At 38.2% G+C, this 15,330-nt stretch overlaps 1 protein-coding gene across 3 annotated transcripts in view; it reads right to left on the minus strand.

Moving 5' to 3' along the window:
- Positions 1-4,372: 4,372 nt before the first annotated feature.
- The window catches only part of CNPY1 (canopy FGF signaling regulator 1), a 117,264-nt gene continuing 106,306 nt past the window's right edge, over positions 4,373-15,330 (minus strand). For all 3 annotated transcript variants that reach the window (XM_069958889.1, XM_069958888.1, XM_069958887.1), the window contains exons 4-6: positions 8,651-8,857; positions 7,946-8,042; positions 4,373-4,696 (exon numbers count right to left, since the gene is read on the minus strand). In XM_069958889.1, the coding sequence (XP_069814990.1) occupies positions 4,662-4,696; positions 7,946-8,042; positions 8,651-8,857 (339 nt within the window). In that variant the 3' untranslated portion in view covers positions 4,373-4,661. The remainder of the gene's footprint in view (positions 4,697-7,945; positions 8,043-8,650; positions 8,858-15,330) is intronic.

The raw sequence follows: 15,330 nt of genomic DNA on the forward strand, positions 1-15,330 counted from the left end.
TGATTGCTGGCCTTTGACGATGTGACGATTAATGGTTCTTAACAATAATCAGTCCATGTAAAAGGGCCTTAAAACAAAACTCCAACTGGTTTCCAATAACATACTTTGAAACTGGAAAAAAAAAAGTATGTTGTCAGTCATTAAAAGGGCCTTTATCATGCAAAAGTCTATAACACGGCTATATCAGGAGAAGCAGGCAAGCTTGCTAAATGAATGTATTTGTCAAAATTTTTTATCTTGACAAGCCCTACAAAGTATAGCTATGTTAGTTAAGATAGTCATTGATAGCTGAGATAGTCGTTTGAACCCAATGCTTGCGGCAGATTTGTCCGTCAGTATAAGGTGCCTAGAGTTCTTTCCATGCGCCATGTCACCCATCAATGGATTAGAACGCCTTGCAGGTATAAATACCGGCTATCAGCCACATTGTACTTAACTCCTGAAGAAGCCGCAATGTAGCAGCGATACGCGTGGAGAATTTGGTCTGCTACTGGGGGACGTATTATCATTTGTGGGTATTATATATTTATTGTATAGGACCGTATGTGCATTTTTCTTATTTTGTGTCATTCTAATTTTTTTCCCGCTTGAGTCCCATTTCTGTGGGTCCATAAGGCCTGCAACATTGTAGCAGTGCGGTTTACCTTTATCACAGGTGCTGCAATGTTTCTTTCCCCTTATGGGGTTTTAAATGTTTTTAACCTTTTGCCGTTTTTTCAATAAAGTTTATTACCACTGTAGTTATTTACTGGTGTGCGCCTGACTTTTTTGCCCCATTTTTCCTGTCCCTCTTTTCAGTTTACATAGAGGTCTTTCCAATCACTACCAACAGATTATGTTGATGGAGAAAGGAGTTGAGTATAATGGAATATCACTGCCTGACCCCTTTGTTCTTAGAGAAATAAGCCACAGTTAGAGCTGTCCAACAACAGCTTACCTCTCCCCATAGGGAACACATAAATGTTTGTCTGTGCCGAATATTCGTTTGTGTATGGGGAGGATGAGAGAGATAACTGTCAAACAAACTATTGTTCAGTCATTGAATGTGTATAGGCATCATTACATGCACATAAAAATAATAAACAACCACTTATATCGTCTGTAACAAGCGGGCATCCTCTACATCTACATAAAAGGTTTCTACACCAACATAAAACAGAATTTGTTACTTTAAAGGGAACCTGTCACCCGAGAAGAGAGGGAAGAGCCCCTCCGCCTCCCCTGGTGGAGCCCTGGATACTTACCTCATCCTGCAAGTCCCGCTCCAGAAGGCAGTCCTGCCGCAGAGAAATCGCCACCCTACGACAAGAGAGGAGTCCGACATCCATAGGAAATCACTGGACGTCGGACTCATCTCTTCTCATTTACATTACCGGAGCGCAGACCACCGGGCGGTGATTTCTCCATGGAGGGGACGCCTTCAGGAGCAGGACTTGCAGGATGAGGTAAGTATCCGGAGCTCCACAGGGGGGGGGGGGGGGATCTTCCCTCTTGGGTGACAGGTTCCCTTTAAGAGCAGTGAGACTATAGATATTTCTGACAGAGTGAAGTTATCAAGTTATCAAGAGTTCAAAAGGGGCCTGTGTGTTTTTCGTGACTATGATAATATTACAAGATATAGTTCCGTAGATTTCCGTAGAAGAATGTAAGTAGTGAATGTAGAAAAATGTAAATGGAACAGTACTGTGCACAAAGGTTAGGGTGTCTGCTTCATGGATCCCTAAATGCGTTCACATCCCGGTAACCTCAATGTCTTAACAAAGTCTTTCTTACAGGAAAAGTCCAGCGAAATTTTTTATTAAAGTATTGTATTGTCCCCCAAAAGTTATAATTACTTAAACTAACTAAATAAACTAATTACTAATATACACTCATTACGGGAAATGCACATAAAGTGCTTTTTTCCCTGCACTTACTACTGCATCAAGGCTTCACTTCCTGGATAACATGGTGATGTCACGACCAGACTGCCAGAGCTGTGCAGGCTGTGGCTGCTGGAGAGGATGATGGCAAGGGGATGCTGAGTGTCCCTCCAGTTCCCTGTGTCCCTCAGTGTCCCTCTGCCATCATCCTCTCCAGCAGCCACAGCCCGCACAGCTCTGGGAGTCTGGTCGTGACATCACCATGTTATCCAGGAAGTGAAGCCTTGATGCAGCAGACCAAAGATTACTCTAGCCATAGGACATTGGTGTGTATAAGTCCATAGACAGAATGGTGCGCTGTGTTTTGTTGTAGGTTGTGAATACTGGTATGAGTTATTCAAATATAAATTTCCTAGGTAGCCATCTTTAGTGTGAATTTATAAGATTTGCCCTTTTGTCTGGAGTTACTGAATATGTCACGACTGTCTTGTTAATGTTCTATCTAAAGAAGAGCGCAACTTGAGCATGCTAAAGTCCAATCGTCCGCCGTTTGAATACTTGTGGCAGCCTAGGGAGTCTGGGAGAACATGGAAACAGCCATAGACTAGCTCATCTCTAGTTTTGTCACAAACTTGTATGGGCAGAGTTTTAATTACGAGACACCTTGCACCCAATCCCCAGAGCAGCATGGAATGGTAATAAAGTAACTTGGTATGGTCTTGTTTTTGTTTATGGAAGGTGAAGTCTCCTGGTATACATAGAATTTCTTATTGAAGAACCAAGAGAACCAAAGGGGTTAGTAATGCATAATAAAAGTGTGTAATAAAATAAAGACCAAAAAATTATGCTATATATAAAATTATTAATATATTTTACCTGGTTAGCACAGACACCTTTAAGCACGGACATCAAACCAATGACAACATAGAGTTTTTGTTTTTATGGGTTTCCTTCTTGCACACCAATGCTAGTTGGCTTCCTATTAAAATGTGTGTTTTGGGAAGGGAATTTAGACCGTAGGGCCAGGAACTGACGTGACTGATGACAATCCTTGTACACTACTGTGAAATACAATGTCACTATATAAGCGGCTGTAAATAAATAATTTCACCTCCCGGCTATAATAAAACGTTCACTTACACACTAAAAGATAAGAGTCAGTGGCTATTAAGTCGAAACCTGTTGTATGGCCTCAGCTTGAGTATATCCTAGCATAATACCTGAACATTATAATGCATTAAAATTGTAGATTCAAGTATTTTGCAGATAAGCCAATCCATATCTACAATTCTTAGGATGGTGTACCACTTTGTGATTCATTTCTCATTGACATTGCTAGCCCAAAGTGTATTGACACCACGTGTGAAGTGACCATTGGAATGGGACCATTATAATGGAATAATTTACTAAAAAAGGAAATATATAATGGACTATATACAAGGTTAGTATATGCTTTAAGCTTTTTATAAGTTAAGTCTACGACATGGAAAGATTGCAATTCTGCGAGAAATATATTTTTTATTATAAGGTGGAGCGTCTCTACAGCTCCGTTTAGACCACATGACATTACTAGAATCAATTCCCTCTCCGTTAGAGGTCAACTAGGCATGGCCACACGATAAAATATATTAGTGGTTGAGTTAATTAATTAAATGTGGTTGTTTTATAGCACGCTCAAATGCATTGCTAATCTGACTGCGGCGGTGCTGTTTGCTACATAAAAACATGTTTATACTGGGAAGGTACCATAGCCGGTTTTGTTAAACAGCTCTAAATCAACAGTCCACGCTACATAGTCATCTGCCATCATATTAAGTTTTCATTCGTCATATGTCCAATCTATAAAAAAAACAACAACAACAACATGATAAAAGACGTAATACGTGCATCGAATATCCCTTGGTATTTTAATTAGGCATTGCCAACCATATCGTATGGCACACAATAGGCAGCCTATTTTCTTAGACATTAGTGCTTCTTTTTTTGGTCAATCATAAGTCATGAAATTTAAGATTCATCTAGGGATAAATCTGACAATGACTTAATGGATTTCCCTGGATTAACTCACACTAGCAATTACTGACCAATTCTATGAATATATGCCGAAACCACTGTAACTTAAGAAGAGGGCATAGAAATGAGCCGGGTACAGTTAATTTCTGTGTGCTCTAGTTAAGAAGGACAGTGCTGGCAGCCAAGAGATAGGATGATGTGCATCAAGGTCAAACAAGGTTGCCGATACAGTACAGCACAAAATATCCCTACAATGGAGTGATACATGGTATAAATTAAACCGGTATGCATTGTTATAATATACACTGCTGTGTAAGGAAGAAAGAATAATGGAACGTAGATTTTAATTTATTCAGGTCAATGTTTCGACATAATTATTCAACATGGAATAAGCATTCTTTAGCGGGGGCAACGCCCATATCTGCATATCTCCGGATGACTGCCCTCTGTATGTGATACCGTTGTATTGTAATGGGCGTGCAATTAACAATACAAAATTTCTTAAAATATATAGTTTATTGATAAATGATTACATAAAAAAAGCAAAACCTAACTAGGTATGTATTACAAAGGTCAGGCCAAATTGCCTTTTTTTGGTCTAGAGAAAGGGTAATTATCCATTTTCAGATTGATCATTTTAACAAAGTTCGAACCCATTGTGTCATCCTTGGTTGAGAAGTCATACTGGATATATGACTCAGTTCCTACAGGCAATAAGATGCCATAGTACATGTTGCTGGGCTAGAATACTAGAAGAAAACCCAGCAGGTCTGTTTTAGGGTTCTTCTATAGTTCACTGTGTGGAAAGTCATTACACAAACCTAGAAAAAAAAAGAGAAGTACATATAAGTAACCATTATTACATAGCTCATATCAGACCCCCAGAAGAGAGCGTCATTGTTGTGTCTAGCTTACATCTATTGTCATGGACAATCTATTGTCAGAAGGAAGGCGGCTGGTCTTGTAAATGCTACGCTAATAGAAACATGATGTATAAATAACATATTAGACAAATTAATAGTAATGGTGGAAAACATGTACTGGGATAAAGTAGATCCTAGGACGTAGCTAAAGACATATATAAGTAGTATGTGAGTCATTCACCTTTCACAGTACACTGAAAAAAAAAAAAATCCATCGATTGACAAGATATAGGATCAAAGAGCGTTACATGTGCAACCATTTCACGTCAAACAGAATTTCCAAGTGAAACTTTCCTCCTCTTTAATGGAGAGCGATGACAGAGAAAGTGCGATTATAAATATTAAAATGCTATGTATCCTAAAAGAAAATGCCATCTAATTTCCTTCCCCAAGAGATCTAAGATTTTTTTTTCTTATGTCATTAAATGAGTTCTTTGCAGTATAAAAGCTTTTCCTAACAATTCGATATGACATAAGTAAAGTTCCTCAGCACATAGCACAGAAGTGTTTGGATATGGCCTAAGTACGTGTATAGAACTATGCCAAAGCCATTGTCATCCACACACCTGACACTTGCTGCGTGCAATGTCCCACATACCCAGGCAAAGGATAACTGGGATGGTCTGAAATCTTTCTACTGCGTAAAACATTACTGGTATCTGTACATGAACCAATTGTTCAGACATATGTAAGGAATACTGGACTCTTGGTAGAGGAAGCAAACATCTCAAGCATTTCAATTTCATGATTTACGTTATTTCTTTGGGTAAGTCTAAGCTAATTTTTTTGTTGTTTTAATTATTATTATTATTATATATATATATATATATATATATATATATATATATATATATAAAAATTATCTTTTTGTTTTCAGGTGTATGAAATGCCTATTTAGAATTTCTTAATACCGAAAATAAGAACTTTAAAATAAACAGTTGAATAATATTTCAGTACACCACTTAGATTTATAATACGTCTGTATTTTTTAATTGTATTAAATATTACAATCCTTATTCAACTTGGTGATTTTATACTTAGTTTGTATAACATACAGTATTTTATTACAATTTTTTTTTTTTTTAACTATTTGGCACATGATAACCAATATCAATGAACACATATGTAAAATCCATTATATATAATACATGGCAAGATGAGTAAGGAGTATTAAAAACACTATATAGATTATTGTAATATATAAAAAAATAAAGCACAAAGTAGGGAAAATGTATCATGCACGTAGATTTCTTAAAAATGAACATAGGATGTCTAATGAAGTCATTATAACGCTTAAGGATCATAAAGGACAAGTTATAGGGGATGAGTGTTGAAACTACAAGTCCCAGAATGCCTTGCAAAGCATCGAAGCAGCAGTAGTTGTAACAACTGGAGTTGTTAACTAGTACTGGCTGCATGCATTATAATTAGATTTCGGAACATGGGAAAAGAAGGAATATTCAATAATGTATCTTATATAAACGGAAGTATATTCAACAAATAAAAAGTAACTAAGTGCAATAAAAATCACATAGAATTTAGTAACCCTTCCATTTCAACCAGAGCAAGACAGAAATTAATTAGGGAAAAAAAAAACATAAAAATTATGGACTTTAAAGCTATGGAAATCTTATAAGGGTTTTTGCATTTGTCAATTATTTCAGCCCAAATAATATAACGTCTGAGCTGAATTTTGGATATTTTGTTAATAATTTTTTGTAAGTCAGCTAACAAACCTATGTGTAATATTCCTTGTCATCTATTACCAGTGCTTAGGCCTAAAGAAACCTTTAGAAATATTAAATGTGTTGACCCTATCTGTCAGTGAATAGGCAGTACGTAAATCTGCATATAATCATTTCTGCAGACATATCTATACATCTATATATAATTTATGTATGTGTTCGAATCCTCATACATTTATTACTCATACTAAGAAAAGTTATTTCGTGAGCTTTGCTATAAACACAAGGAGTGTTTAGCTGTACTTTCAAGGTCATTTCTCTAATCTAGCTCAGGCTTTTGGGCCTACATCCTGCAGGCAGAATAATATAAAAGAAATCATTATACTAATAGAAATACTTTGCTATTTTAAATCCTTTACAAAAGTAGAACCGTGCTCGATGACAAAATCATGGCCATATGGGAGATTATAATTGGTTAAAACAAGTTTACGATAATGCGTGATGTCCTATTAACATGCGCGCTATCTACTTAGCGCGCGTCGAGTTGTCCATGCCATTTTTATGGGATAGTGTGCTAGTTTACCTGAAAGCCGCCATAGATGCACGACTGTATAGAAAAATGTCAAAACTCCTATCAACTTCATTTACAACTGGAGCTGCATGAGAGGAGATCTATAAGCACATACTGTTAGGATTAAATATTTATTTAAAACCTCAGGGTTTTTTCTTTTACATACCAAGATCTCAAGCCTTCATTTTAAGATGTCATTGGTTCTAAAATCAATATTTTATCTTGGATACATAATGCATTTTTTCCCCCTAAAACAGACTGGCTCTACGTGGCGAAGCAAACTACACCGCCTGACTGCTGAACACTGGAAAAGTGTACTTGTTATTCATTACAAAAAGACCAAATTGTCTAGAGTGCATCGCGTTCTGTTATTCTTCTTGGTCATTAATATTTCAAAGCATGACACTTATTTAATACACAAATTATCCGGGGTGAAGGGACGAAAGATGCTATGGCCAGCGTCTTATATCCTCAAAGAGAAATCTCAAAATAAGCAATATGGTGGATAAGCAATTTTACGTTATAGGAGGTTCCGACTGGATATTTTCTATAGGATGATAAATGGTAACTAGTTTTTTTTGTAGGATTTTAGACAGCTGTAAAAATATATATATGTTCATAGAAGAAAATTTGTGTAACATTAATCTAAGAAATGTAAATTTGCAAATTTTAGATGAGGCCTAGTATGCACGATGACCAAATATTTGGGTTTAACACTGAATTATACACATTTAAAGAAATGAGTTGGCAAAAGAATCTTGGGCAAAAAAGACAATTTTACAAGATTATAAGATTTTGTCCAAAAATTATGATTTTGGTTAGATGCACCAAATCGGTGGTCCAGCTACGGAGCTGGAGCGAGGTTATAAATGATGTTAGTCATCAACCTACCTGCTACTTCGTTGCACAGCTTCTCAGCAAAATTTTCTGTATCTTTGTTAACAAGTGAAATTATTTCCTCATCATTCTCCTCCACCACACGCTCGCACTGTAAAAAAAAAAAAAAAGTAGAAACAAAAGAGAAACAGAATCCAACTTTTGACATGTCTTAAAAATATGTAAGTTGTCATGTATACATATACAATTAGTCATATTATTAAAAGTACAAAAAATGTCTAGTTTCAAGAAAGTTTTTTTTAACTACCTCTAAGAATTTGCCGATTAAAATAAAAAAAAATGCAATTTGAATGAAATAAAAAAACAAGACATAAAAATAATTTAAAAAAATTATATTATTTGCATAAAGCAATGACACTTCAATAACATTTGAATAGATTTAAAATAATTAAATATGCATCTTATTAAATCAACAATGAAGACGATCTTAAAAAAGAAAAATCTAAATATGTATAAATGACCCCGAAACTGAACGATACCATTCAAAAACTGCATGCAATTTATATGAATTTCTTTTTAAATACTGGTCATATACCACAAAAACAACCTAAAACATGAAAAAGTTTACATATTATACAGCTAGATATGAATTTAAACCACAAAGAGCTGTATTGTTTACAATAACACACTTAAAATTCCGAACCCTATTGTTGTTAAACTGATACAAACAGTGGCAGTTATTGTATTGAAACGTCTTACCGCAAACTTTAGAGGATTGCCTTCTGCAGGATTGAACTGGAAATTGTTAAAGTCGAATGAAGGTAACGCATCATTATCTCTGGGAGCAAACCTTTTGAAAGTCTTTTCCTTGGTATCAGGGTCTATGTAGAGGCTGTAGTCATCCATTTTCTCACATATTCCTTCTAAAACCTCTGTCAGATATACCTCAGATTTGACTAATGGAACCTGCAAGAGAAAAAAAAAGAAAAAAAGAAACAGATAAGCAGCTTAGAACAGATTATTACTACACAAGACATAGAGTACTTATACATTATAGTGATAAAGACAACTTCAAAAGCGAGGGAAACGCAACCTATCTGGAATTATAGGTCACAAAAATACAGTTCCATAGTTTCCATACTACTTGCATGTGTAAGAGTTGTGAAAACCTGTGCTCAGATTAGTTGTTGTGCGCCATCTCCAATGCAGCTGTTATATTGCTTCCCAGGGGCTTTGTGTAGAAAATAATAGCTTACAAAATGTAACTTCTCCCAGGTTCTACTGTTTCAGCTTTATTTCATAACAGCTGGTCCATGTCTTTGTCTCATTCGCTTTCCTCCTGAATTAAGTAAGAGTTCAAGAAGCTTTTACAAACTACCTACATACTTAGCGAGTGTCTCCACAGCAAATACTCAAAGGGTCAAAGAGCACCCAGTACTCTTGGTAACTGGGACAAAAAGCCCACTCCCCAGTCTAGACAGGTCAAGGTGCAAGATGGTCCTATCTCTGTTGCTTCTTCCGGAATGGGGGTGTGAAGTGAAGCCAAGTGCACAGTAAACAATACTGATGCATCTTTGGGCCTTTCCAAAGGCTTTCTCTCCACCCTCTGCTGATCAAAGTAGGAAGTTTTCATGACAACCACAGTCAAAGGGGTTGAATCACAAATGAACTAGATTTCTGCAATGTTGATATATCCAGTCTCTATTGTCTCCTTTCAGACACAGTATGAACCCTTCCGGTCTCAATGACTACATTATAGAGGCACTTTCACATGTGTGCTTCATTTACACAAAGGGTTTCCTTGCTTCACCACCATCTGGACACAAATCAAATAAATACAGGCTGGAGAATTAAAATTTGTGGCTAGCTTTTATTGTTTCATTCATGCTCCATTTAAAATTCAGCCTTCTGGATGTGACATTTGTTTCTCAGACTGGAAAAAAAAAAAAAGGGAACACAAAGGAAAACAATATTTTTTTTCCCTGGCATATTTCTTCATATTGCGAGACTGATTACAGAAATAAAACATAACAAAAACTAAAAAGTTGCAAGAAAACCTAATGTTTAGATGAATGTGCCTATTGTAGTAAATTTCTGAATCTGACTGTTTAATATACTTTGTCACCCCTGAAGAAGCTTTAATACTCGATTATAAGACCATACTGATAACTAGAGTCCTTCGAAAACTTAATGAACTATAAAAACCTACTAAAATAAAATGAAAATTAAAAAGTGCTAAAAATAAGTGACGTCAATATTTATTTTGACAAATGTTAAACCTGCGCATAAAACGAATGTCTATAGTTATGCATGTCATCATAGTTGACGTGCAGAAAAATTCTACCGCTATATATAAATGTCTGTAAGGCTCAGACAAGTAGTGCACATGTTTTCCTTGAATAAAAGCATGTGAACACTGGGTAGTCCCTAGACCAAATCTCATTTGGTCTTAGGAAAAAAATATATGGGCTACCCTAGCTCAGTCGTAAATGAAAGCATCATCGTCCATCAGGTTCAACCTAGAGAAAACCTATTGTGTTGATCCAGGGGAAGGCAAAAACCCCATTGAGGCAGATGACAATTGCCCCATCACAGGGAGAAAATTGGTCCCTGGATCAACATCACATGGGTTGAGTCACACTGCCGTAGGTTTTGTCCATTCTTGGGGCCCATTCACACTGCGGAAAACAGGTGGAAATTCTGAGCAGAATCCCCACTGCGAGCTCTGCTCGGAATTCCACCTGCCTCAATATTAAGTGTAAGGCGCATCCGCTCTCCGCTGAAAGAATTGACAATTCCTAGTGGAATTTCTGCCTGTTTTCTGCAGAGTGAACAGGCCCTTGCAATAAGTTTCATCCATCTCGAATTGAGTCCCATTGCCATAGGCTTTGTCCATCTTGAATGGGGCCATACTGTCCAAAAAGTGGTAAAGAACTTTTGTTGAGTTGTATCCTAAATAGTCATTAAAAATCAGCAGTTGGACAAGGAATCCAGTCAGTTCTATCCAATTCAAAAATGTGTGCTTGTCACATATGGCAATAATGATTCCCAGATTATTGATGCAGAATAGCTATGAATAAGTAAAGTCAATCTCTGGGCAAAAAAGAGTGTTTTCAGTCTTTTGCCCTGAGCTGTGGATCAACAGAGCACTTCTTTATGCAGAGACTGAGGTATGACAATATGGCACCACTCCATAAATTGTCAGCCAACAAGAACATTATGGCACCAAAACCGTAAGTTTTTGCAAGAGGACTGTACATAGAGGGGATTTTATTTTTTAAGGTCAAGCTGCTAATATACATATGTTTTTAAAAAAGGGGGGTTTATGTACAATTTTGTGTTCTGCAGTGTAAACAACGTAAGAAACATTTTTGTTCAGAATGCCATACAGATTTTTTTCTTTTATTTATTCGCACGTCCCTGGACGTGGTCTAGGCAAACAGTGAAAACGTTAATTGTTTCTACTGTTGTAATTCAGAGAACAAGTTATGGATTTAGAACAAAAGTCCTATTTCTCTCAGCACTGTAAATACCTATACTGCAGGATGTGACTATATCCTGTAGACAGTGATTTGTGGGCTTTTCTCTGGAGACAGTAACCACCAACCCCTCAAGTTCTCACCCTTCCCCACCCCACGTCATAGCAGCTGATTATTGAGGGGGGAAATTTCATTTGGCCATGCATTACCATGAGCATTATACACCGATCAGCTGTAACACCATCACAAATTGGGCAGCATGGTGGCTCAGTGGTCAGCATTGTCAGTTTACAATGCTGGGGTCCCTGGTTCAAATCCAACCAAGAACAACCATTTGCATGGAGTTGTGTGAGAATCTTCACACACTCCAAAAAACACGACGAATATTAGAAGCCAATTGTTTAAAGGGGTTATCATGTCTTAAAAACAATATTCCATGTTTCTTCCAAAAACAGCACAACTCTTGTCCTCGGTTTGGATGTGGTTTTGCATCTCAGGGGTGGCACTGTTTTTCCAAGTAAATAGCTGTGTATTTTCTAGCCCTAAATATTTACTTTTAAAGGTGTTTTCTTGGCATAATAAACTGATGATCTATCACAGGGTCGGTGGGGTGCCAGATGTCGACGATCAGCTGTTCTGTGCCTGCACTACACAGATATTGGGGCCTCAAGCAGCCGGGTCCGTTCAGTGTGTAGTTGCTGGCCTACCGCACAGCTGCCATTCAGGCCTAGCCTTTGCTCTCCGCGTGTATCAAGGTGCCTTGCACATAAATGATCTGTCACTAGTTCACCAGTTGTCTTTCCTTGGACCAATTTTGCAAGGCACTAGCCACTGCATACTGGGTCAAACTGCAGGATCTGCCATTTTGGCAATTTCAGACCAAGTTATCCAGCAATCACAACACTCATCACTCACTTACTCTTTGACATTTTTCCTGTTTCGAACACATCAATTTAAGGAACTGACTGTTCAGTTGCTGCTTAATATATATCACCCCTTGACAGATGCCAATGTCATGAGATTCTTTATCATTGATTTAACCAGTCACTGATTTTAATGTTACAGCTTATCATGCATGCTGTGAAAGGAAGTCATATTTTTCTACCATGTTAGTAGAATACCTTTTTGGTGTATCCTGTCCTATCAAACTAATGTCTTATCATATGAATGAGGAGCCAAGTCCACCACAGTCAAAGTTCCTCTTGACTTCAAGCTCTAAGGCAGGAGTGGAGAACCTAAGGCCTCCAAGATCATCTTTAGTCCGGTGGGTGCCGTAAAGAGTGCATCAGCCGCAGGAACACAGAGTGCACAGGAAGGTGCAGTGCATGCGGCCTTCTGTAAGCCATAGCAGCACACGTTTCCTTACTCCAACTAGTCACGCGCAACACCGTCATTTCATCTCGCCCCACCTGCAGAAGACCTGCGCTGCTCCAAAACAGACTACAGGAGAGAGAAGATTTGGCAAGCGCTGGAGTAAAGGAAAGGTGAGTGGGTTCTTTATTTTTTATTTTGGAGAGACTAGGGCACCGCGGAGGGCTATGACTTCAAGGGTCATTACTGGGGGTTACTTACAGCTTCCAGCAGCATCACTAGAGGTTAAAAACTACAAGGGGCATTACTGGGGGTTAACTACAACTACAAGGGGCATCACTGGGGGTTAACTACAACTACAAGGGGCATTACTGGGAGGTAACAATGGTTACTAGGGGCATCATTGGGGGTAACAACCGCTAATAGGGGCATAACTGGGGGTTAAAAATGGCTACAGGGGCATAACTGAGGTTACCTATGGCTACAAGGGGCATCACAATAGGTTAACTACAAAAAAGGGATATTTTAGCCATGGCAGCATGCATACTAGTGTGAACTGGAGTGTTAGAGTGCTGGCCATTCTTTGCATTCTGTGTGACAAGTAGGGGTGTGTGGCAACCTCCTGTTGGCTTGTACTTTACCCACCTCCTGTGGGTGTTTTAAACAGAGATTAGTTGGATCCTTAATGCCCAGTTTGAAGGTTTAATGTCAGCCCCAGAGAGGCCATTATTAGTGTAGGAACCAACTCTCTTCACCTTAGCGTTTGCTAAGAACCTAATTTATTTAAATCTTTAGAACAGGTTTTTATCGTCTGTACGCTGTGGCAGTATGTGCGGTAAGTCCTGGCACTTGTAGGTTGCTGTGGCACTTTTCTGTCTTTGTATTTTAGCCACGGCAGCATGCAAACTGCATAGTGTGAACTGAGGTGTTAGAGTGCTGGACATTCTTTTCATTTTGGGGGTTTACTATGGCTACCAGTTGCAATACCTTACCCTTGCCTTGCACCGGGTGCTGCCAATCTACGCTACACCACTGCTGCACACAGTATAACCTTGGGTTTGGCGGCTATGTAGTGTATCGCCCTAAAATTATTTTATAAATACCCAAATGGTCCTCGACAGGAAAAACTTTCCCCACCCCGCCTCTAAGGAGTCTTCTACAAGGGCCAATTAGGTGCTTGTTTGCACAACCTTTACAAGGCTTAATTGTGTGGCCTAATAACTGTATAATAGTCAACTGGTCATCTTCCCGTGTAAACATGCACAATAGACAAAGTTAATAGATGATTTTAATGCCAGCACAAAAGCTGCGATCAGCCTATGAACAAGAGAGTTCTCATTCAAAGGTCGATAGTTGGCCCTTTAACATGGGCCGAATAGTGGCAGTGAGGGTCCTGTTACATGGCTAAAATATTGGTAGGTAGGAACCCTAACTATAAACTATACAGCAATATCATCTAAAATATTAAACAGAACCTGGCTAAGGGATAAACATGCAAACTAATATTTCTATTTGCCAAACTACTAATATAAAATATCAAACCTAAATAGTTTATTAATGTTGTATTGTAGCAACAACAAACTAAACATTTTAGTTCCAAAACGGGTTCATAGAAGGAATATAATGTACATCAGTTCTATATCCAGGGAATTGACTAAGCTCAAGCAACACCAACATTTTGCTAGTCCAGCATTGATTTGTCAAGGAGGTCTGCTTGCTTCCCTGGTAGGAATGATGTCCCTTGAGATCAGATATTTTGTACTATGTACTATGTAGAACAAGGATACATTTCATCTCAGTATTGCACCCATTCCCATAAGAGGTCTGGTTTGTTTAAGTATCAAGAAAACACTAGAATGTATTTCCTAAGGGCCCACAGATCTAAAAGCTGCTTTTAACAAAACATTGTACAAACGTATTAAAAAATTATGTATAAGTCGTCGTAAATGTTCTGGGAAGACTGAAGGTTTGTCTCCGATTCTTATAGCGTTTCACTAGTCTCAGACATTGCCTTTAGTTATATGTAAAATCTGGTAAGAGGAGCTAGAAAGGTGAAGAGAGGAAAAGAGGGAGGAGTGAGACAAGAGCCATTCCTATTATAGGAGATGACTGGACACCGATAACCTAAAGATGGCTGCTACTTCCGCGATTCATCTACATTATGTCTGCGCCTTAGGGTCCTTTTACACGGCCCGATATTGGGCTGTGCAAGGATGCAGGCGAGCGCCGATCAGCGGCAGCCATTTAAATATATCGCCGGTGGCCACACACCCCCTGTCTACACAAGGAAATGTGAGGCAGATAGCTATATATGTTAGCACGGCCCAAAAGATACGATCAGCCATGGATTGGGCGTTGTACACAGGCTGATTATTGGCCGCAGGAGCCACAACGCTTTTGCCGATAATCAGCCCATGTAAAAGACGCCTTACTGAAGGTATATGATCATTTTTACCTATCTACCAGTAACAGCCAGATATAGTAGACAAACAGCTATTTTGTTACCTTCGCCTCATAGTACCCTATACCAGCTGCGGCCCGCCACAGTGCCTCCATAAGTGTTGTGACCATGAATGCGGAGTGCTTAATAGCGTCATTTTTTACTTGGTGACACCAATAAATAGAAAAGAGATGAAATTAGATAAAGCT

Source organism: Dendropsophus ebraccatus, chromosome 2, assembly GCF_027789765.1.
Source record: "Dendropsophus ebraccatus isolate aDenEbr1 chromosome 2, aDenEbr1.pat, whole genome shotgun sequence".
Classification (NCBI taxonomy): domain Eukaryota; kingdom Metazoa; phylum Chordata; class Amphibia; order Anura; family Hylidae; genus Dendropsophus; species Dendropsophus ebraccatus.